At 41.0% G+C, this 24,673-nt stretch overlaps 1 protein-coding gene and 1 pseudogene across 11 annotated transcripts in view; one reads left to right on the plus strand and one right to left on the minus strand.

The window, feature by feature from the left end:
* The window catches only part of AGRN (agrin), a 568,214-nt gene that overhangs the window by 239,429 nt on the left and 304,112 nt on the right, over window positions 1-24,673 (plus strand). For 6 of the 11 annotated variants that reach the window (XM_073656959.1, XM_073656964.1, XM_073656966.1 and 3 more), the window contains one exon: window positions 6,203-6,220. The exons of the other annotated variants lie outside the window; for them this stretch is intronic. In XM_073656959.1, the coding sequence (XP_073513060.1) occupies window positions 6,203-6,220 (18 nt within the window). The remainder of the gene's footprint in view (window positions 1-6,202; window positions 6,221-24,673) is intronic. 11 annotated transcript variants of the gene reach the window in all.
* Window positions 9,783-14,898, minus strand: LOC141172886 (uncharacterized; annotated as a pseudogene).

The following is a 24,673-nucleotide window of genomic DNA, read 5'->3' on the forward strand; positions in this document are numbered from 1 at the left end:
AAAAGGTACTAGAGGTCCCAGAAGGACCAAGCAAACTGACAGAGAAAGGCACCGAAGCACCTGGCTAGAGAAACAGTCAAACACTGAAGTCAAAAGGGCGGAGCTGGAATATAAAAGCAGATAGTCACATGACCGCAAAACACAAGATGGAAAAAACAAACATGAGGGTTCTAACAGCTGCTCGGTGTTATGTTTGAATCACTCCCGTGTGCATGATTTGCGACTGTTTGACAGCTTTAATACATGTGAGGAATGTGTAAGAAATAGACATTCCTCACATGTATTAAAGCTCTTAAACAGTCGCAAATCATGCACACAGTAGTGATTCAAACATATCACCTAGCAGCAGTAACTACTCGGTGCTAGTCAGAGCATACTCGGCGAAAGGGTTAATAGAACATACTCGCTCATCACTAATGGAGACCCAAACTTTGGATCTGGAAAATCTCTATCTCTCGTCTTTCCCCGAAACTCCAAACATTAAAAGGACTTCCGGGAGAAGTCAGTGTCCGTTACGAATCCTGAACTTTTAATTAGATTAGTTGCCATGAAAGCTCCACATTTTTTTGCATTTGATAATCCAGAATGAATTTAGATTTTTTTTTTCAAGTATTTGTCAATCTTTGGGAAATAATAAGTTTTAGAAACTTGTAACCAACTTGCTTCCAAAATCCACATTAATCTCAGGTTTAGGTGTCGGGTTTAGACCTATTCTCTCCTTTCACTCGTGGGACTTTTGTAAAACCACCGCTGTTAACTCCAGCTTTCCGTCAGACACTTTCGCTGAATCATCTCTGTTTACTTTCTTCTACAGCAGACTTTTAGCCCTTGCACTTCCTCCTCTTCTGGTTCACTGCTGGCAATGCGCTCATTGATTCTCTTCTCTAATGCATTAGTAATGCATTTTACATTGACCTTCACATGAGTTGACAGTAAAATTAGACACAGGTGAAAAAAACAAGCTACCTGCGGATTCCTAAATCTCCTTATAGACTGCGGTAATTTGTAAATGAATGCCGGCTAACTAGCTAGTTCCTCCAAACCGATTTCCATAGGTGAGAAGGGCAGCTTTACAATTCAACGTATGCATTCATTTCCCATGTGCATGCACATTCCATACAGTTGTATGTAGACCTCTCATAGGCTTTGTTCCTTTTGATAATTTTTATATTTTATATAATTATCCTTGTTGTGGTTTTGTATTATATTGTTTCGGTGTGGTCTTTTTTTTTTTTTTTTTTTTTTTTTTAGAGCTTCTTACATTTCCTTGGCAAGTGCAGTCCCTTATGTACCACTCGCATTCCTCATGATTCACGCCACATCGCTCTGGCCAATTACTGCCTTTTTCCCAAGAATATTCTGTAATTACCATTGATCCCTTCAGAACTTGCTATTTAGTCATATTGAATTAAGCATCCGTCAGTATAGATCTTCCACATGGGCTTTTAAGAGAATGAAATTCTGGAGTAGATCAAGACAAATCAGCTATGTCTTTTTCTAAACAGGGGAAGAATGTCATTGGTTTCCAAAGATGCCAACATTTCGTATTTTTGTGCACCAGTTTTTCCCAGCTTATAATTTCCAGAGACATGTAGCCTTTATCCAGCCATTACCTGTTTCCATTATTTTGAGGCACCGATACACATTAGATAGCTGTAGGCTGAACGATCAATCGGAAGACCATTATTTCTCCTGACTGCTCCATACACAGTGACTCTCGGGTGGAAGAGTGCTCTTGTGCTCGCTATAAGAGCGCTATTGTCAGGCTCCTTTAGAATTGGCTTATCTCCAGGAAGAAGAAAAGTATTGGCCATTGTAATTCAGCAGGGAGTCGGGAGATGGTCAACTGCCCCACGCCAAAAATCGTCAAGTTCCGTCAAATTTTATCTAGCCTTTGGAATGGAAACTACCACTGCAAAGTACAGATGGTGGAAGTGCTAATACCGGGACATCTGATGACATTTATGTGATCGAGAAAGAAACCAGGCTACAAATATGGTGGTAATAGCCTATGCTTAATGGAGAACCACTTAGAAATGATTGGGTCTACAACTAGAGATGGGCGAACCCGAACTTATGAGTTCAGCGTTCGTAACTGTCCGGTGCTAAACGCCGAACACAGGCTTTTCCTGGAAGACCGTACCAATATTTGGAGTTCTGGGGTAAGTCCAGAGAGAGACAGAAATTAGTTTTTTTCCCTTTCCCAGTTTGAGTAACCTCTCTTTTCAGTGGGGTTCAGGTTCTGGTACCCGAACCGAACTTGGAAATAAAATTTGAGTTGGGTGCCAGAACCTGAACTTCCACCGGTTCCCCAATACCTATTTACAACGACTATTCATTATATTGAAAAATGTTCCTTTTTTTGGAATTTTAACATTTAGTTACTAAAGCAGTCTGAATAGTACCATGTTCATGGGACACAGAAAGACCTGCTAGTAGACACATGTGGGAAGGAGGGATTTATGAAGACTGTCAAAAGCCCGTTAGAGCAAGATACTACAGACTTATTAGGAGGCACGCCCCTATTATTAAATTTTGTGCATTCTTGGGCTATTGGTGTTCCATGAATTGAAATTTTGGCAAATTTTGGCAATACATTTTAGTAAATTTGTTAACTGGCAGTTAGATACTCCCCTTTGGCTGAGCCCTAGATGTTTTTTTGGTTGTTTTTTTAAGCAAAATGAACATAGAGGTTGTCAAATTTTTCATAAATATGCATTGTATGAAATTTCAAAAATTGTAGAACAAATGCTGTTTTATTTCAGGCTGATTAAGGAGTTCACAGGATCAACATGAGGATTATGAAATTTTCGTTTTATGTGGATTACTCTTGCGGCTTTCAGGAACAAGATGTTTTGTTGATGAAAAATTGTTCTTGGGAACCTAAAATCATCTATAAAGAGTGTCTTTTTTATGCCTTGTCACAAACATAAAGGGTCTTGTACTTCAGTTTGACACACAGTTACTAAGAAAACTTCAACAAGTGCTTTGTTAGATGTGATTGTCCAATACTTGTCTTACCAGTAGTGTTTCATCACTTAGAAGCCGATAATGTATCTTTCCGCCTTAGCTTTAGCAGCCGCTATAGAGGATTTGTTGCTGGCACTGTTCCCCATGAGGCATAAGAACCGTATTTGATGTTGTCTTAGGTTCTTTTCCATGTTCCTAAAATAAGACCGTTGCATTTTGTTCCAGCTTGTTTTATCCTAGAATCAGAGAACAGGTTCTGTTGCGCGCTCCTAATCCTCAACCTCTGAGCTTGCCGTACTTTGTCCCAGTTTCCCAGTTGGAGGTGGTTTTGAGTTGGCAGAAGTGGCTGTAGGAGTGTTGCTGAAGTATAATTGTAAAGCACTCGTGAATTGGAAAGTGCCATATAACATTGTACTGTAATTACAAAGATGTCACAATGGAATATTGACTATGTATCAAAAGACATTTTGTGTCAGCTGTTATTCATCTCCACATGTTTCTTCTTTATCTTTCCTCTGCCATATGAGGCTCATGCAAAACAGCATTTTTGTTTTTGTGCATTGACAAGCGTGAAAGGGTTCGGAAACCAAGTGATATAATGTGGCAGTTAACTTTTGTGTATTCCTTAAATAATTTTCAGCTTTACGAACGTCATTTCATCACTGTTTGTGCAATAATATAACCGGTGGGGTGCATCGGAAAAATGGAGTACCGTAACAAAATGGAAATTCGGGACTGGCTCATGACATCATCTCCATCATCTTATTCTGTTCACCAAAGGGAATAGTGCCCATTTGGTCTCATTTTTTTACTATCCCTTCATTGACCCTACATCAAAGATTAAAATGGGGCCCCTTCTATTTCAAATTAAGAGAAAACTGTGTCTATTGTAACTTTATTCCATATGTGCTAAACCCACTGAGCACTGATCCTCAAAAATCGAACGCGTTTTGGAAGTAAAGTTCCTTAGTCATGAAACTCCCTTATGGAAGCTTACTTCCGAAATGCGTTAGTGTTTGAGGATCTGTGTTCAGTTTTGGCACATATGGAATAAAGTTACAATAAACATGGAGTTTTCTCGAGAAGGACAGAGTGCCTTACTTAATTATATTGACTCGCTCTGCTTAAGTTGCCAAGCACCCTGGATGAAGCCATTACAGGTGTGGTGAGCTGTTGTCTTTTTGATATTAACCCCCTTCTATTTCACAACCCTAATCATCCGGAATTAGGATGATTTTTTGTGATTTCTGGGATAACACCCCACAAAGTTGTTTGGTAATTATCAGACTGGATCCTGGTCCCCACAGCTGTTTGATGAGCATATAAGTCCTTGGATACCTTGTCCAAGGAATCATACTTGTTCAACCCTTCTCCTTCTGACAGGTTTGCAGTTTTTTATTGGAAATGGAAATTTGGTCACCTTAACCTTGGGATCCCCTCTGCATTAGTTTTTTAAAAGCTACAAAGGTTGACTAGATAGTACTGAAGACCCCCATAAACGTTATATTGAAGTCTGTCAAACTCAATGATTTCCACCGATGATGTCAGGAATATAAGGATTGAGCATTTGAAAATAAAATGCCAGATCCTTATTTATTTTTAGGCAAGATAAAACCCTGCCATCCCCTATCCTTATTGAAAACACATTAATGCTAGGCAGAGCAGAACGTTCATGTGTTGTTGAGTTTTTGGGAGACATAGCTGTTGACTATTGATGGGAGAATCAATTTGTAAGACTCCAGTCCAGGTTAGTAATCTGTGACAGTTGGATGGGAGCTTTGCGAATCTCCTTATGTAACATCCATTGCCGGCGGCCCCGCATGGTTCCCCAGCTCTCTCCATGCTGGGATGCTGACATACCCACCGCCGCAGCATCCTCATGCTCCTCTCCCTTCTTCCCCTGTACATGACGCACAGGCCTCCAGAGGCTCACCTAGTGCGCGTGAGTGCGCTCCTCTGCTTTTAAAGGGGCAGCACACACCTGCAAAGATGCCCCCAGCCAATAGCTTGGAGGCATCTTGTATAAAAGTCACCCTCCCCAAGAGGGAGGTGCCTGAGCAGCCCCGATAGTTATTTTGTGGTAGTGTATGTGCCACTGTATGTTGCCAGGTCCACCGTTCTTAGTCTAATATAGTTATCTTCTTATTCAGTATCGTCCCTGTAGTCTTGTGTAGTTTATACGTGACCCTGAAACCGCTCCAGTGGTACCTGAACCCTGTAGCCGCATCGACGGTACCCGTACCATTTCCTGAAGTCCTCGTTGTCCGGACTGTCCGTCAGTTTCCGAATCCAGCCTGCCTGTGACTCTGCTCCCTTGTCCCCATCCAGCGAACCCGACTGTGGTACCAGGGACTGCCTAGGAGTAGTGCCTGGCAGGCTACCTTACCTGCACCTGAAGTCTGACTCCACCATCAGCAGCTCCAGTGAACACCAAGTAGCCGCTTAGCAACGCCCCTCTTAGGTAAGCTCGGCCCTGTGGCACAGTGGGTCCACGAACCACGTGCACCACCTGCGAGTGTGACACCTTACCTTCTGGCATTCCCAGCTCTTCTTTTGATTAGTTGGGCTGACCCAACATCATCATTGCAGCTTGATGCACGCACTATCTAATCAGAAGAAGAGCCCGGAATGCCGGGAGGTAAGGAGATTCTCTGAGCTCCCATTCAGCAGTCATAGATTACTGACCTGGCCGATGGACCAGAGTCCTGCTAATCAATTCTCCCATCTCTACAGTTGACCAAACGAGAATTTGGCCAACAGCTATCTCATGTATGACCAGCTTTAGACTGCAGAATTTAATGCTTCAGATGACCGATTGGGGTTTGATAACTTGTAGGTAGAACTGCCAGCATATGTTACACATGAGCTCTGTCTTGCTCTTTCCTGTGAGTAATATTAATAGCCAGTTCATGTTCGACTGTGATTTTACATCAGGACTCATGCTATAAGTTTCCATGTTCAAGTAATATCTGTGAATGTAACCGATACTAAAAATGAATGACTCCGACAAGAACATGTCAGTGCTTCTATACTCCTGTATTAATTTCATATTCTCCTTTAGGGTCTGATATTTTCATGAATGTTTAGAATTGAAGTACCGTAATATCATTTCCCCTTTTCTGTAATTACAGTTTCAGAAAATGTATGACTCTGTTGGATTTATATCTGCAGTTTTTATGATGTTGAACATATATGCATAAATATTAATTCTACCTTATTTTTTTTAATAAAGCTGCAGTGGAAGGTCCAGGTAAGATGGGTCAGCATATTGTACTTTATTGCATCTTTTATGTCTAGTATTATGACTGTACCCAACCCACTTTAATGATGATTGGTGGCATAATATGATTTTTAGACTTCTATTATATGAAATACACTGCTCAAAAAAATAAAGGGAACACTCAAATAACACATCCTATATCTGAATGAATGAAATATTCTCATTGAATACTTTGTTCTGTACAAAGTTAAATGTGCGGACAACAAAATCACACAAAAATCATCAATGGAAATCAAATGTATTAACCAATGGAGGCCTGGATTTGGAGTCACTCCCAAAATTAAAGTGGAAAAACACACTACAGGCTGATCCAACTTTGATGCAATGTCCTTAAAACAAGTCAAAATGAGGCTCAGTATTGTGTGTGGCCTCCACGTGCCTGTATGACCTCCCTACAACGCCTGGGCATGCTCCTGATGAGGTTGCGGATGGTCTCCTGTGGGATCTCCTCCCAGACCTGGACTAAAGCATCCGCCAACTCCTGGACAGTCTGTGGTGCAACGTGACGTTGGTGGATGGAGCGAGACATGATGTCCCAGATGTGCTCAATCGGATTCAGGTCTGGGGAACGGGCGGGCCAGTCCATAGCTTCAATGCCTTCATCTTGCAGGAACTGCTGACGCACTACAGCCACATGAGGTCTGGCATTGTCCTGCATTAGGAGGAACCCAGGGCCAACCGCACCAGCATATGGTCTCACAAGAGGTCTGAGGATCTCATCTTTGTACCTAATGGTAGTCAGGCTACCTCTGGCGAGCACATGGAGGTCTGTGCGGCCCTCCAAAGAAATGCCACCCCACACCATTACTGACCCACTGCCAAACCGGTTATGCTGAAGGATGTTGCAGGCAGCAGATCGCTCTCCACGGCGTCTCCAGACTCTGTCACGTCTGTCACATGTGCTCAGTGTGAACCTACTTTCATCTGTGAAGAGCACAGGGCGCCAGTGGCGACTTTGCCAATCCTGGTGTTCTGTGGCAAATGCCAAGTGTCCTGCACGGTGTTAGACTGTGAGCACAACCCACATCTGTGGACGTCGGGCCCTCATACCACCCTCATGGAGTCGGTTTCTAACTATTTGTGCAGACACATGCACATTTGTGGCCTGCTGGAGGTCTTTATGCAGGGCTCTGGCAGTTCTCCTCATGTTCCTCCTTGCACAAAGGCGGAGGTAGCGGTCCTTCTGCTGGGTTGTTGCCCTCCTACGGCCCCCTCCAAGTCTCCTGGTGTACTGGCCTGTCTCCTGGTAGCACCTCCAGCCTCTGGACACTACGCTGACAGACACAGCAAACCTTCTTGCCACAGCTCGCATTGATGTGCCATCCTGGATGAGCTGCACTACCTGGGCAACTTCTGTGGGTTGTAGAGTCCGTCTCATGCTACCACGGGTGTGAAAGGACAACCAACATTCAAAAGTGACCAAAACATCACCCAGAAAGCATTGATACTGAGATGTGATCTGTGGTCCCCACCTGCAGAACCACTCCTTTATTGAGGGTGTCTTGATAATTGCCAATAATTTCCATCTATTGTCTATTCCATTTGCACAACAGCATGTGAAATTGATTGTCAATCAGTGTTTCTTCCTAAGTGGACAGTTTGATTTCACAGAAGTTTGATTTACTTGGAGTTATATTCTGTTGTTTAAGTGTTCCCTTTATTTTTTTGAGCACTGTATGTTGATGGAAGTCAAAAGGATCATAGAACAACACAAGTTTTTTTTTGCTCACAGATCGGAACTTATGCATTAGTTTCATTAGTTCTTGCATTAGTTGCATTAGTTCTTGCATTAGTATATTGTATGTAATGCATCCTTCACAATTTGTGGATGTAGTAGATATGCTCCTTGTGCGACATGCACTCATCCAACCTAATGATGACAGGTCAAGAAGGGTGTATGTTATAGGATTTGCTAAAGTGTGAAATGAATGTATGTCTGCTATGTGACATTTTGCATAGCCATCATACTTGCCATCGTTATCTACTTTATTATGCTACTGTTACTCTTTATTGTCATATCGAATTCCTTCCTTCAATTTCTTTTTTTAGGGGGCAGATTTGTGGCAACATACTGTATAGTACTTGCTCCAAATTCATATACTTCTGCGATCACCATTCTCAATTATTTGACACAGTCTAAAAAATGTAAATAATTAAAATAAAATAAAAACGCAAAACATTTATTTATACAGTAAATAACAAATGCTCTAATAACACTTTTGCCACAAATCCCTCAAATGCATCTTCATGAGGATAGAAAAAAACATTTTGGCCCCGATTCAGTATTGCTTTTGCACCTTTTTTGTCTAGTGTTTGGGGTTTTAGCCTGTTTTTGAGTTGACCAAAATTCTTTTAATTTGTGGTTTTTTTTTTAAGTCTATTTAATGTTTTTGACTGTTTTCCTTTTATGTTCACCACTGAGGCGTGGTTTTTGTTTTCCTTATGTTTATGGCTGATGTATAAAATGCGACTTTCTAAAAAGTCAGAAAATGTTTACACATATGTTCTCCATTCCTCCTCCAGTAGTGATTTATTTGTATGTCAATTTTTTTAGTTTTTTGCTTAAAGGGGTTATCCACTACTAGGACAACCCCTTTTTGATCTATACTCACCTCATCTCTAGTATCCAGTATCTCTACAGACCTGAGTGTTTTCATGGTTACAGACTACAATCAAACTTTATTTGTAGTCTGATCCTGCAGTTATGTGTTACTCCAATCCCTTTAGCAGGTAGAGGTGGTGGAGGGGATGGGGGCAGAACCAGGCTAAACCTCAATATAGAAGATATGCCAACCACAAAAATTGCACCTGACTGCAACTGTTTTCGTTTTTAGAATGTGTAACAGTTGTACAACTTTTCCATGAACTTTTATGGAAAGTTAATGAGTTATACTTCTCCAGTTGCATGGAGATCGTATTTTGACTTTAGTCATGGGACCTTGGACCTCAATGGAAGACTTCCCTAAGTTACCTGGACGGAATTAAATCTTTTCTGATAATTATATGGAAAAGCTTTTTATGCTCTGAGTGGTTATCATATGCTGACTTACAGTACAGCAACATGCAAAGAGCATTATATAAAGTTGGTAGCGCTGTAGAGCAACGTTCCTCTGAATGCCGAAGGGGAGAATCGGTTGGTTTATTTAGTTAATTAAAGCTACATGAAGCACAAAATGAATGGATGCTTCAACTACACTGCAACATGGACTCTGTTTTAATTACCATCAGCCTGTTGCTAAAAAGCAATAAGTCATGAAGAGTTAAAAAACCTAAGGTTTATGACCTACCCTGTTGGGATGATGTGTGGCACTAATTAAATGAATTCTTGGCTGTTAAGGTGAAATGCAATGATAGTGGTGAGCCTATACATCTTTGTCAATATGTCCTTTCCCTACATCCTTAGATAACAGAAAAATGTCCTGTCGAATAGGCAATACATATCTACAGTAGAGGTGTAAAAAGACATTACGATGACCACTTTAAACATAATGGATAAAGACATCCATATGGATAACCTTTTATTATTTCTAGTTTAGTTTATAGTTATGCTACTTCTCTTACGTTCTCTTCTCCTTCTCTTATGTTCTTTTACTTCTCTTACATTCTCTTTCACTTCTCTTACGTTCTCTTCTCCTTCTCTTATGCTCTCTTCTCCTTCTCGTATGTTCACTTCTCGTACGTTCTCTTCTCTTTCTCATACGTTCTCTTCTCTTTCTCGTACGTTCTCTTCTCTTTCTCTTATGTTCTCTTCTCTTTCTCTTATGTTCTCTTCTCCTTCTCTTATGTTCTCTTCTCCTTCTCTTATGTTCTCTTTTACTTCTCTTACGTTCTCTTTTACTTCTCTTCTCCTTCTCTTAAGTTCTCTTCTCCTTCTCTTAAGTTCTCTTCTCCTTCTCTTAAGTTCTCTTCTCCTTCTCTTAAGTTCTCTTCTCCTTCTCTTATGTTCTCTTCTCTTATGTTCTCTTCTCCTTCTCTTACGTTCTCTTCTCCTTCTCTTACATTCTCTTCTCCTTCTCTTACGTTCTCTTCTCCTTCTCTTGCGTTCTCTTCTCCTTCTCTTACGTTCTCTTTTACTCCTCTTACATTCTCTTTTACTCCTCTTACGTTCTCTTTTACTCCTCTTATGTTCTCTTTTACTCCTCTTACGTTCTCTTTTACTCCTCTTACCTTCTCTTTTACTTCTCTTACCTTCTCTTTTACTTCTCTTCCCTTCTCTTCTCCTTCTCTTAAGTTCTCTTCTCCTTCTCTTATGTTCTCTTCTCTTACGTTCTCTTCTCATTCTCTTACGTTCTCTTCTCCTTCTCTTACGTTCTCTTCTCCTTCTCTTACGTTCTCTTCTCCTTCTCTTACGTTCTTTTACTTCTCTTACGTTCTCTTCTCCTTCTCTTACGTTCTCTTCTCCTTCTCTTATGTTCTCTTCTCTTTTTCTTATGTTCTCTTCTCTTTTTCTTACGTTCTCTTCTCTTTTTCTTACGTTCTCTTCTCCTTCTCTTACGTTCTTTTACTTCTCTTACGTTCTCTTCTCCTTCTCTTACGTTCTCTTCTCCTTCTCTTACATTCTCTTCTCCTTCTCTTATGTTCTCTTTTACTCCTCTTACATTCTCTTTTACTCCTCTTACGTTCTCTTTTACTCATCTTACGTTCTCTTTTACTCCTCGTACGTTCTCTTTTACTCCTCTTACGTTCTCTTTTACTCCTCTTACGTTCTCTTTTACTCCTCTTACGTTCTCTTTTACTCCTCTTACGTTCTCTTTTACTCCTCTTACGTTCTTTTACTTCTCTTACGTTCTCTTTTACTCCTCTTACGTTCTTTTACTCCTCTTACGTTCTTTTACTTCTCTTACGTTCTCTTTTACTCCTCTTACGTTCTTTTACTCCTCTTACGTTCTCTTTTACTTCTCTTACGTTCTCTTCTTTCTTATGTTCTCTTTTACTTCTCTTACGTTCTTTTACTTCTCTTACGTTCTCTTTTACTCCTTTTACGTTCTCTTTTACTCCTTTTACGTTCTCTTTTACTCCTCTTACGTTCTCTTTTACTCCTCTTACGTTCTCTTTTACTCCTCTTACGTTCTCTTTTACTCCTCTTACGTTCTCTTTTACTCCTTTTACGTTCTCTTTTACTTCTTTTACGATCTCTTCTCCTTCTCTTACGTTCTCTTTTCCTTCTCTTAAGTTCTTCTACTTCTCTTCTTTGATACTTTTTTGTTAAGTCACATTTTATTTAGAAGACAATGACATAATGAGGCAATATTGACAAATAGCATAGAGTAATGCAAATAATTTCAAACAAAAATACAAAATTCCATAAAAGAAGGAAAGAGTAGAGAGGATGAAAAGGGGAAAAAGGAGGGAAGAGTGGGACAGGGATATCCCCCTCCAGTTACTTGTGAACCCATATATAAACATCATATATCCCCATGATACCCAGTAAAGAGTTGTCAATCATACTTGAAATTGTGGCAATTCCCAAAACAAGGACCAACTGGACCAAGTATTGGAAAACTGATAATAGGAATTCGGTCTGTTGCTATTAACTCGTCCATATGTTTCACATTTTATTTTTAATTAGGGATGGGCAGACCAGTGGAAGTTCGGGTTCTGGTACCCCACCCAAACTTTATTTCAAAGTTCGGTTCGGGTACCAGTACCAGGCCTGAACCTCAACCAGAACCCGAAACCTACTGAAAATAAAGGTTACCCGAACTTAGAAAGGAAAAAAAATATTTTCTCTTTTTCTTGACTTACCCCCGAACTCCGATCACTGTATCAGACTTCAGGGGAAAGTCCGTGTTTAGCGTTCAGGCCCGAACAGTGACTGTCCAGTACGAATGCCAAACATTTTTGTTGGGATTTGCCCATCTCTACTTTTAATCCTAAAAGGGAATTCATCATAAACCAAGTATTGAGGACAAATGTGGAGGTCTAACTGCCGAGACTCTGACCTATCCCAAAATTGGGAGGCCGAAAGTGTGAATGTGAATGGGGGCAGTACTGAGCATATGTGACCAACTCTATGGTGGACAGTGGATTGAGCAGTGGTCACACATGGGACTTTGTGACCACTGTTCTAATGGTCATGAATAGGTAACATACTTTGTTTATGGGACAATCCCTTTAAGTTACACATTCCCAATTTTCCTTAACCTTGTACATATGACCATATGATTACACTAAACTTTGTAAAAACATTACCAAACGGCATATCCACAACTCATAAGTCTATACAACACTACACTCATCATCATGATCCGATTGCTAGATATACTCATAAATCTTGTCAATCTCTATAGGCATTTAAACAAGAGCATGTGTGCCATAGAGGAAGGCATTGAGGTTCCTGGGGGCCCATACTACATGGTGTGCAGCTCTACAGCAAATTTACCAAAGAGAGGGGAAGGCTGTCCACAGGATTTATTTCCCCAAAGTTGTGCACTCTGGAAACAAATCCCTAACAGGGCAGGCTGCTATTGGGCTTGTTTTAAGTGTTTTCTAGAAAAGAAAAGAACAAGAGGTATGCAAAAAACAGGGATGAATAATAAATACATTTTTATTGAACATACAAGCCACAAAACAGAATAAAATCAATTAAAAACATTTTCCCCTGAGGAAGCCATATCTGTGTGGCGATACGCGTGGGGTCTGGCCCAACCACCTTTGACATTCAGAGATCTTGATAGCGTTGCACAATAATGGGCTTCTAAGTTCCTTCTCCACCATGTATGGTACAATTTTTGGTTCAGATTTTAACGCATGCAGCAAGATTTGACCTGGAAGTTTCTATCTTGGTGCCTCGTTGTTGTTTTTTTCTTTCCATTGATTGCAGCATTTTCACAAACAGATTTGATATCTACCTCAATATTTGCATGGATTCTTTATGAATATTCTTTAAGAATTTTTTCTCGGTTTTTATATATTATGTTGGCAGCACATTGTTTGTAATATATTTGCACGTAGGTTGGATCTGTCTGTTCCACTAAAGTGTGTTAGGGTTACTAATTGAAGCAGTGTACTTCTGTATACAGTATTGTGTATATTATATGCACATTATGGTTGGTTGCGGTAGATCGCAGCTCTATTTTGGGTTGCTTGATCTGTTCTTTAGAGCCGTGGGCTTTTTTGTAATTGATTTTATTCTGCTTTGTGGCTTGATGTATGTTCAATAAAAATACATTTATTATTCTCAGGTGATCCCTGTTTTTTTGCATACCTCTTGTTCTTTTGTTTGGTATTAATTCACATAGTATGCAATAGGTTGATCCCTGCATTATAAGGTGGTTGAAAAATGAAGATGATCCAGCTCAACGAACTGTGAATAGGCTTTTATTCACACAAAGTGCATGGCAGGGGACAAAATCAGCAATACAGCTAGACGAAATGCGAAATCAACGTGTTTCAGGTGACAGCCCACCCTTAGTCATGATCATAACTAGGAGTGGCCCGTCACCCGAAACGCATTGATGTCGCATTGTGTCAAGTTGTATTGCTGAATTTGTCCTCTGCCTTGCACTTTGTGTGAATAAAAGCTTATTCACAGTTCGTTGAGCTGGATCTTCTTAATTTTTCGATTGTTGATGCGGCGTTTCCGGGCTCCGAACATTTCCAAGATGTCTCTTACGGTGAGTTGGATCTAACTTTGCTTCCACATTATAGGTTGGTGCGCGCTACTTCATCTCATGGTACAGGCTTTTTCTAAGTGTTTTCTACAGAACTCAGTTTAGAGGGAACATGGATCAAAGCTCACGGTGCCCTAATTCGCTAAAAGACTAGTAGGAAGCAGGGCTGAGAAGCAGTAGAGAAGGTAATGCTCATGGTGGTAGATGCCATATGGAGAAAAAGTGGGGCTAGGGCAGAAAGCTAATGTTGGGTGTACAGACACCTGCTCATAACAAGCACCGATCAATGATCTACCCAGTTTAGGGCCCCAGTTACATGGGCCAATGCAAGGGGAATGAAGACCCAATGATAGTTATTACAATTTGTAACTTGCAGTTTGGAAATTGTCAGCGGCAGATCTGATATTTGAACAGATAGATGTGCTGCCTGTCACCATTCCTCTGCTCAGTGATGTACAGCTCCGTCATCCTATCCTGTGCTCGGGCATACTGAGCTGTCAGTGCTTTGATTGACAGCTCAGTTGACCTATCTGAGACTGGGAGGTGCAGAGATTTCGCCAGGTGTTCCCTGTTCTTAGTAATTGCTCTGCTATTTAGGTGAGCTGTCTAGCCCAGATCACTGCCAGTCAAAGTTTCTGCTCGCTGGTTTGTCTTTGCCTGATTCCTGTTCTATGAGTTCTGATCTACTGCTGCCTGACTTTTGGACCGTGTTCTGACTACCCGTTTGTTTTTGCCCCTTTGCTTAGATCAGCTATTTCTCTGGTATTCTGACCCCGGACATGACCTGAATAATGCCTTCATCTTTTCCCTTAGTTTACTACGTGCTCTCTTGGTACTGACCCCGGAATGTCTGACTTCTCTACCTCACGGTCTGTCCGTGAGTAGTGACAGGCGTCACATTGCCAAGATGATTTCAGGACCTGTGTAAACAATCCCAATCAGCTGGCGGACAAGAGAGTTTCTCATTTGGCGTCTGATTGGTGGCATGTTTACAAGGTCCAGTGATCGGGAATGAGCATTTTCATTAGCACTCATTCTGCCATGTGAAGGTACTTTAAATCTTTGCATCGGGGGAATAAAAGCCTAGATGTGTCATGAGACTGCATGGGTAAAGAAGCCCTATTTTTGTGCATAAACCCCCTTTCCTTTGTCCATACCCCTACATGCTGCCATGATAGTTTATGACTAACTTAATCTCAGTCCTAATTACCTTATTGATTTCATCATCATAAAATGTGTGGCTGACATGTTTTCTACTGGTGTATTTCCACACACATGATGCAGTCTCCATTATACAGAAGCTCTTGTGAATGTAAACCCAGGGCACAATGAGTGTAAATTGCTGCTTTCCCGTTGATGATAGCTTTCACTAGTAACTATTCTCTCCGCTCTGTCTGCTGCCTCTTGTGCTTCAGTGACAATCACTCTGCTTGAAAAAGACATATGTCTGACTCTGCACACATTCTGATACCTTCATCTAGTACACCAAAGTCTTGTGACATTGTGACTGATTTAGATATTTAACAATGGCATCAGCCCTCATTTTTGTTAATTCTAGTTGGTGTCATTGACGTAAGGCATTCGAATTTCTAAAAAGATGGCAGTACCACACTAGATAAAAGTAATAGAGCAAAATTAACATAGTCTAAAAGTTATCCTCTACTAGGACAACCCCTTCTTGATCTAAATGTTTGTCCCCGATAAGATAAAAAAGCTTATACTCACCTCCTGTCACGGGTGTGTCAGAAGTGAGAGTCGCCCTGCAGTTGGTTGCAGGAGATCACTACATTTGGCATTAAAGACATTATCTTAGAGGCTGTCTCTAGGACCCAGCGGCTACCTCCCTCTGGCTAATTAACTCCCTAGCCTGGATGTATGAATACCTGGTGTGTTCTAGAGGGAGGTGCCGGCGATATTCATTACTGCCTTTGAAGGCTTTAGCAAAAGCAGTACTTTTTCCTCTCTGGAGCTTGAGGACATGTGCGCATTTGTCTGAAGTCGTCAAAAGCTAAGCTATTTTCCCTGTTTGTCCTTCCTTGTTGTCTATAGTGTTTAGTGGAGATCGACTAGTGCTCATCTTCTCCCTTCCCTAGCCTGAGCCAAACGCCATGGAAAGACAGGGCGAGGTACACGTGCGGCGATTGGTGAAGAGCCAATACAAAAGTGTTAGGGGTGACAGGGTGACGCTAGATCAACCTAAGAGGTCTCTAACCCCCCCCCCCCCATTCCCTAGAGTCTGGGCTCCCTTTCCCTCTTCCCTTTGTGTTGCACTAAGTCTTTCCCACACCTTGCATAACACCTCCAGAGCCGACACCATTCCGGTGTTGTCGGCACTTCCGGTCCAGGGGCTCGCGTGTGGTTGTGGTAACATGTGAGCCCAGCACCCAATCAGCGCAGCCATCACTGGCCTCGCCTTCTGTCGAATTGAACATGAAGAGGAAGTCCAGGCTTTAGCTGATCTCTGATTTCCTCTTCATGTTCAATTGTCCGAAGGCACACTGAATCTTTTTGCTAAGTTTTTGGCCACAGCCCCACTATCAGTATTTTTTCTCAGGAGTGGGAGCCAAAACCAGGAGTGGGTGATAAATGCAGAATTGGTGACTTGTTTCTATTATACCTTTTCTCTGATTGTTCCTCACCTGGTTTTGGCTTCCACTCCTGAGAAAAAATACTGACCGAATACTGACCAAATACTGATAGTGGGGGCGTGGCCTTTAAAGCAGAAACTGAGCATAAACCCAAGTTTGGGCTTGTGCACACACCATCTTATTTAGTTGGATTCCACCTGGAATCTGCCTAAACAAGCACTCCATCAATTTACTGTAATATAGTGCCCAGCAACGTCAAAACAACATTGCTGTGCAAATATTTTGTTGTAGGTCTCTTCTTTTAATCGTTTAAGGGTTTTGCAAATCATGAAACTGTTAAAAAAAAAATACACACACACTATATTTGAAAGTAGAGAGGAAAAGACACCAGAACAACTGCGAAAACGCCAGCAAAGCCGCTTCAGGAAATCAATCACCAGTGTTTTCCTGAAGCGACTTCGCCTGGGAAAACTCAACGAGTGTGACTGCGTCTAAAACATAACAGCTTTTTTGAGGAGTTTTGTGTTTTTGAGGAGGATTTGGAGAATTTACTTTCCACTCAGTTTTTGCTAAAAAAAATCTTCAAAGAACTTAGGCCCCGATTCCTCAATACCGGCAGCATTCACACTGCTCTTAATAAAGGGGCGTGCTGGAGTCATTAAGAGGCGCACGCTTCTTAATGAAACAGGAGCGTCTGTCGAGCGCCTGACTTGAGTAAGATTTCTGGCATGAATAATGCTACAGCTCGTCATGAATAATGCAAGCTGTGGTGTCATGATCCTGTCCCATCCCAACTTCGTCCATTCTAGCAGAGCTGGGAGAAATTGGTAATTGGAAAGTTGGAAAATTTTTGCTCAAAAATTTACGCCAGAATTCTGATTCTGATTTTTCTGTCGAAAGCGATGTTTTTGATTTTTTTTGTTGCCAGCATCAATGATCTGATCACCAGGAGAACAATCATTTTGATCGATTGCCAAAATGTCTGCACGGGCATATCGTTAGGAATAAGAATTCTTGTCTAAATTCACCTTACACTTATGTACACTGAGTTCTTTGCCAAGTCATAGAATCAGTGTCGGACTAGTGTGCCAAGGGCCCACCAGTAACCAACTCCAGGGCCCCACTTTTCAGCTGCATGCAAATGTGACATTATCCTACAGTAAATCACAAATTTATATAACAATGAACTGGGTAGACTGTTAAATCAATAAGATCCTGTCTTTGTCTGTACATAATGACAAGTACTGGTCATATAAGAAGGTGGTGGTCCACCGGAGGATTCCCCTGTTCTCCCTTGGGCCAGTCCAAGCCTGCATAGAATGATGCAGCCACAGCTTCCACCCTTGGAAATTTTTTTATTTTTTAAAGCTCTTTAAAAGGCACTTTCCTCATATTCACGACATTCAGATGTTGTGTAATTGTTATCAGAAAATGTTCCGGTTTGTGATTTTACTCGCACATTTATATTCTTACTATCCTCATTACTTAAAACCTTTCCTTATTTCTCCGTTCAGTCTGGTGGTGCACAAAAATGGATGCAGTCTTCCTAGGCAAGGGATCATAAACGCTCTTATCTCAGAGCTTGTAATGTGCCCTGTCACTCGCCCTCCCCTCTTCCAACCTTCTTATCCTGTGCAGGCAGAGGCAAGCAGTTAGAAATTGATTTTATTTTAGCACCTAGAGCGGAGCATTGATCCATTCACAGCTTTAATCCATCCTGTTCATGGCCTCGAGCCATTGAGTTTTTCCTGCTTGCCCTAAAAGAGCTAAACCAGAGACATAGGGGGTCACGGACACAGAGATTCATGTTACTCTGAGACCGCTCAGGCTCAAGAGGGGAGACAGAACCCACGGACCACGTGGGCGCCAAAAGTTTAGGTTAAGGATGAAAGTTTAATTCTTCACAAAATTGGTTCAGAACGGAAACTCTCTGAGGTTCTGGCATCAGACGAAGGCGTTTAAATTATTAAGCGGCACAACTGGTGTTTTTCTTCCTTCGTGTTTTCGAAAATGTCTTCACCTGACTTTTCCTTGAAGAAATAAAAAGCTGTGACTAATCTGATTTAATACACTTTGATGAACTGATAGTGCAGCCATTGAAATTCCAGGTATACTGTTTATAGGATTATACGTCTGGTACGTATTGGTAGCCATTATACGGCCATTGTACAGCATCGTTGGCTTCTTTTATGCGTAAATTTGAAAGTAAATCACTTGGCCATTCAATGTTATATACTATAAGGTTACAGTCTTACCTGAATTGAGTATTATTGTGTTTTAATACAATTTTCACCCAAAGTGCTTAAAGGGAACCTGTCACCAGCTTTGCCCCATATGAGATACGGCCACCACCTTTCAGCTCTGATATACAGCATTCTAAAATACTGTATATGAGCCCCCGATCCGGCCTGCAAGATAAGAAAAAGAGCTTTTATTATACTCACCTGGGGGTGGTCCAGTCCGAGGGGTGTCGCTCATCTTAGTCCGGCGCCTCCCTTCGTCTATCAATCCCGTCCTCCTTCTTGCTTCTTGCGGATGATGTGTTCTATATCATCCACACAGGGTCCAGGGTAGAGTAAAGTACCGCAGTGCGCATGTGCCAGGGCTCTTTGACCTTTCCCGGGGCATGCTCACTTCAGTGCTTTGCTGTGCCCTCAGTAGGGCTGAGAAGTATGTCTGTGCAGGAGCGCGATGCCGGGGAGACTGTGTGGATAACATATGATGCATCATCTACAAGAAGCAAGAAGGAGGATGGCATCACAAGAAGAAGGGAGGTGCTGGACCAAGACTAGCGACACCCATCGGAGTGGACTGCCTCGTAGGTGAGCATAATGCAAGGTGTTTTTCTTTTTTTGCAGGCTGGGCTTATATAAAGCATATTAGAATGCTGTATATGAGAGCTGAATGGTGGTGACCGTATCTCATATGGGACAACCTGCATTTTGTAGACAGCAACACAAAGGCTATAGTAGAGAAACAGTACAAAAAAATTTATGAAACCCAGTTACATGCATTTAAAAAAAAAAAATTGCCCCCAAAGGTGGACAATTCCTTCTATAGTCCAAGCAGTGCAGAAAGTCAGGCAATGCTTTTAAGATCCGCAGTTATAACTAATACTGTCTTGGTAGTATTTCTTGTTTTTACTATATGCAGATTGCCTCTTCCAAGAGGAAGAGGACTAGAACACTGTAGCGCCACCCATTGGAAGTAGGAATCCTACAAGTCACTATCGACCCTTTAACGAGCCTCTAACGAGCCTTGCAATATGACATGCAGTAAAAGTCAAACCAGAATCTCAATATGCAGACAGTGTTTCAGGGTGTTGCCCCTCATCAGTGCAAAGTATGAGATTTAATTTGGCTAGATGAGAGGCTCTGGACTGAGGTCTAAGGGGTAACATTTTACCTTGTGGAGAGAGACAAGCCAAGCTTGGCATACCAATTTAAGGAGGCTTATTCGCCACGCAATGCTCCTCTGGTAAATTAAATATGCAAATTGCCTCTTCAGAGAGGAAGAGGGCTAGAACTATAGCTCCACCTATTAAAAGTAACAATCCTACAAGTCACTATCGACCCTTTAACAAGCCATGCAATATGACTTAGGATAAAAGCCAAATCAGAGTCTCAATTTGCAGACACATGTTTCGGGGGTTGTTACCCCTCCTCAGTACAAAGCATGAGATCTGAATTGGCTGGATGAGAGGCCTCTGATTGTGGTCTAAGGGGTAACGTTTCACCTTATGGAGAGTGACATGCCATGGTAAGGAGGTTTATAGGTCATGCAATGCTCCTATGAGAAATTAAACATGTAAATTGCATCTTCAGAAAGGAAGAGGACAGGAACTCTAGCGCCACTTTTTGGAAGTAGCAATCCTAAAAGTCACTATCGACTTTGCCCCTCATCAGTGCAAAATATGCAAATTGCCTCTTCAGAGAGGTAGAGGACTAGAACTGTATAGCGCCACCTGTTTTAAGAAAGGATTCTATACACTGTAGCATTCATAGGAGCGTTAGCTCAGCACACGGTGGGGAAGTTGTGTTTTGTTAACATTTCACGTTGGCATTGACCGATACGATTGTTACATCTGATGATGTTTGGAGCATAATTATGTGGCTTTAGCTTCATAAATATGTCATATCGTGCTGTTCTTCAATACATCGCTATTGCAACAGTAGGGCATGACATATGTTTCATTTGTTAATTTACATTTATGCAAATATTTTCTCACCATTTTATTTCATTTCACAGTCATTTTTTTTTGGATTAACAGTGTTAGGGAACGTGGAGGAAAAAGTGGCAGCGCTGTAACCCAGATCCATAATAATGTATGTTTCTGGGAGATATAGCGAAGGAATTCACAGTGTAACAGCCCCGGGGATTAGTAGATACCCATCGCATACAGTAGGAGATTGGCGCTCCCCATTCACAGCGCTCCTCATTATCTCCCATAACTGGGGACATTTCTGTAAGGCCTTCAGATTTAAGCCTCCGTGCATAGCCGAATGTGTTGAAATGTTAATTTATAAATCACTGGAGGAAAGAGGTTTAAATAACCAATTTCTGTCTATACGCTTGCTACAGGCATCCGCCCATGTGGTAACTCTAGATATTCTCACTTAATTGATTATATAGAGGGTTCACAAGGCTTTACAGGTGACTCGGAAACTCAGTCCCAACATTGATGCACTAAATCCATATATTAACGAGTGCATCAGCTGTATTTCATACGTCCAAATTAAAGTGCTGGCTTTTAAAGATTATATGATTTATTAACCCCTTTACCACCTTGGGATTTTCCTTTTTTTTTTCTTCGTTTTTTTGCTCCCCTTTTTCCCAGAGCCATAACTTTTTATTTTTTATTTTTCCGTCAATATGGTAGTGTGAGAGCATGTTTTATTTTGGGGGGGGACAAGTTGTACTTTTGAGCGACGCTATTGATTTTATTTTATAGTGTACTGGAAAACGGAGACAAAAATTCCAAGTGCAAAAAAAGTTCAATTTCACAATTGTTTTTTTTTTAATTTATTTATTTACCATGTTCACTAAATGCTAAAACTGACCTGCCATTATTATTCTACAGGTCATTACGAGTTCGTAGACACCAAACATGTATAGGTTCTTTTTTTTATTTAAGTGGTGAAAAAAAAATCCAAAGTTTGTAAAATAAATAAATAAATAAATAAAAAATAAAAAAAGGCACCACTTTCTGAAACCCGTAGCGTCTCCATTTTTCAGGATCTGGAACTGGGTGACTGTTTATTTTTTGTGCGCCGAGCTGACGTTTTTATTGATATCATTTTGATGTAGATACGATGTTTTCATCGCCTGTTATTGCATTTTATTGCAATGTTGCCGCAACGAAAAAAAGTAATTCTGGCGTTTTGTTTTTTTCTCTCGTTACGCCGTTTACCAATCGGATTAATTTAGTGTATATTCTGTTAGATCGGGCGATTCATTACTCAGCGATACCAAATATGTATATTTTTTTTGTTATTTTATTTTGAATGGGGCAAAAGGGGGGTGATTTGAACTTTTTTATATACATAATTTTATTTATTTTTTTAATTTTTAAAACATTTTTTTTTCTATTTTTTACTTGTTTCAATAGTCTCCTTACGAGACGTGAAGCTGCGATCATCTGATCTGAGCAGAGGTCATGTGCCGGAAAAGATGTGGGCACAGCGTAGGAGATTCTGGTTTTGGCAAGGCTCGTTAAAGGGTCAATATTGACTTTTAGGATTGCTACTTCCAAAAAGTGGCGCTAGAGTTCCTGTCCTCTTCCTTTCTGAAGATACAATGTACATGTTTAATTTCCCATAGGAGCATTGCATGACCTATAAACCTCCTTACCCTGCATGTCACTCTCCATAAGGTGAAACATTACCCCTTAGACCACAATCCGAGGCCTCTCATCCAGCCAATTCAGATCTCACGCTTTGCACTGAGGAAGGGTAACAACCCCCGAAACATGTGTCTGCAAATTGAGATTCTGGTTTGACTTTTATCCAAAGTCATTTGGCAAGGGTCGACATTGACTTTTAAGATTGCACCTTCCAATAGGTGACTCTAGAGTCCTTTTCATCTCTGAAGACTCAATTTGCATGTTTAATTTCCAAGAGGAGCATTGCATTGCCTATAAGTCTCCTTACACTGGCATGTCAGGCATGTCACTCTCCATAAGGAGAAATGTTACCCCTTAGACCCCAATTAGATGCCTTCCATCCAGACAAATCAGATCTCATGCTTTGCACTGAGGAGGGGCAACACCCCCGAAATATGTGTCTGCAAATTGAGATTCTGAGTTGTCTTTTATTCAAAGTCATTTGGCAAGGCTCGTTAAAGGGATGATATTGACTTTTAGGATTGCTGCTTCCAAAAAGTGGCGCTGAAGTACAAGTCCTTTTCCTCTCTGAAGACACAAGTTTAATTTCCCATAGGAGCATTGCATGACCTCTAAGCCTCCTTACCCTGGCATGTCACTCTCCATAAATTGAAACGTTACCCCTTAGACTACAATCAGAGGCTTCTCATGCAGCCAATTCAGATCTCATGCTTTGCACTTAGGAGGGGTAACAACCCCCGAAACATGTGTCTGCCAACTGAGATTCTAGTTTGGCTTTTATCCCAAGTCATATGGCAATGCTCGTTAAAGGGTCGATATTGACTTCCAATAGGTGGGACTAGAGTTCCTTTCTGAAGTGACAATTTGCAAGAGTACCAAAAGGTATGACTATGGACTTCTCTGGTTTAGAGGTGCATCTAAACTCTGAAGTCAAAAGTAAAAAAGTAGAGCAGCTATTTTCATGCATTCTCGCGGGGGAAGAAGCAGGTGGATTGTACCGTGTGACGACACCTTGAAAAAGCTTACCGACACCTGCTGTAGCTTTTGCTATACACAAATATGTTAATGTGATATTTTGTTATTTCAAGGCAAAATCATTTTTTAGCATTTATTAGATTTGCATTTGCAGCTTTTTCCTAGTTTTAAAAATAGACGGTCCATCCTCACTGTTTACCAGTAATTAACTGCAGGAGACTAAATTAGTACCTATCTATATGTGCGACTAGAAATACAACACATACTTTGTGCGGCTCTGAAGCTGCAGTATAAATAGACCCCGAGAGATAAATGGATGTGCAATCAATTAGGCTGGAGAATATCTGCCTGCTCTGTGCTCTCTGCCGTATTCATGGAAAGGGATGAAATGGGCAAAATTAGAAGTCAAAACTTTAGGAAACATTTCAGATTCTTCTTTGCCTGACAGCCGAGCAAATAGAAAATGATTGTGCATCAGGTCTGTGGATCAGACGACTATCTGATCTACCATGACAATTACCAGTGAACGAATTCAGTACATCTGCAAAATGATGTGTCCTTAGGGGTTTAGATATGGCTTCATGGAGAGAAATGCAAGTTGTAATGACGCTGTTAGCAAATTAATTATATCTATTTTATATTAGCATAAGTACCTATCAAAAAAAAAAACATTTCTTCCAGAGTGTGAAAATTGAAAAAGACCTTAATATGGACTTTATAGCAGATGTGTCACAATACAAACTGCATACATTAATAAATTGATCTCTTAGACCTGATTGGGCTGGTGTGCTTACTTTGATAACCCAGTATAATCATTATATTAAGATGAACATTCCAGTTTAAAAGTGATCATGTGATAATGAGTCTAAATACATTCAGTTTCCGCTCACCCAGCCTGACTGAAAGCTGCAGCTTTTACTGAGCAGCGTGAGATCTCAGGAGGCAGGAGGGACACTGAGGAGCTCATTAATGGAAACGAGGGCAAAAGAAAAAGGAGAAGTGAAAATATAATTAATGGACTCTGAGATGTCTCTGTGGTGCTTAAGGGAAAGTGTGGTAGGCCAAATTTGGAACGGAAATCCATTGCACTCAGAAACAATGTTAGCCTTTCATAATCACTTAGCCTGGAGATTCAGCAGGGTGGAAGGACACTGAGGAGCTGTCAGTTATTCTATGTGGGTGAAGATTAAGTTTACATATTTAGAAAGGGTTGCAGAGCCTTTCTGATATAGATTATGAAAATAAGCCCACCAGCCTCATCAGGTCGAAGAGCTCTACATAACAAAGTAGGCAGTTTATAGTGTGAAATCTGATGTCAGATCTGATGTAATGGTAGATGGTAAGTAGAGATGAGCGAACCCGAAAAGTGCTGAGCTCCGAACACAGATTTCTCCTGGAAGTCTGT

The sequence above is a fragment of the Phyllobates terribilis genome, unplaced genomic scaffold (assembly GCF_046119375.1).
Source record: "Phyllobates terribilis strain yellow unplaced genomic scaffold, ASM4611937v1 Scaffold_12__6_contigs__length_324123572, whole genome shotgun sequence".
Lineage (NCBI taxonomy): Eukaryota > Metazoa > Chordata > Amphibia > Anura > Dendrobatidae > Phyllobates > Phyllobates terribilis.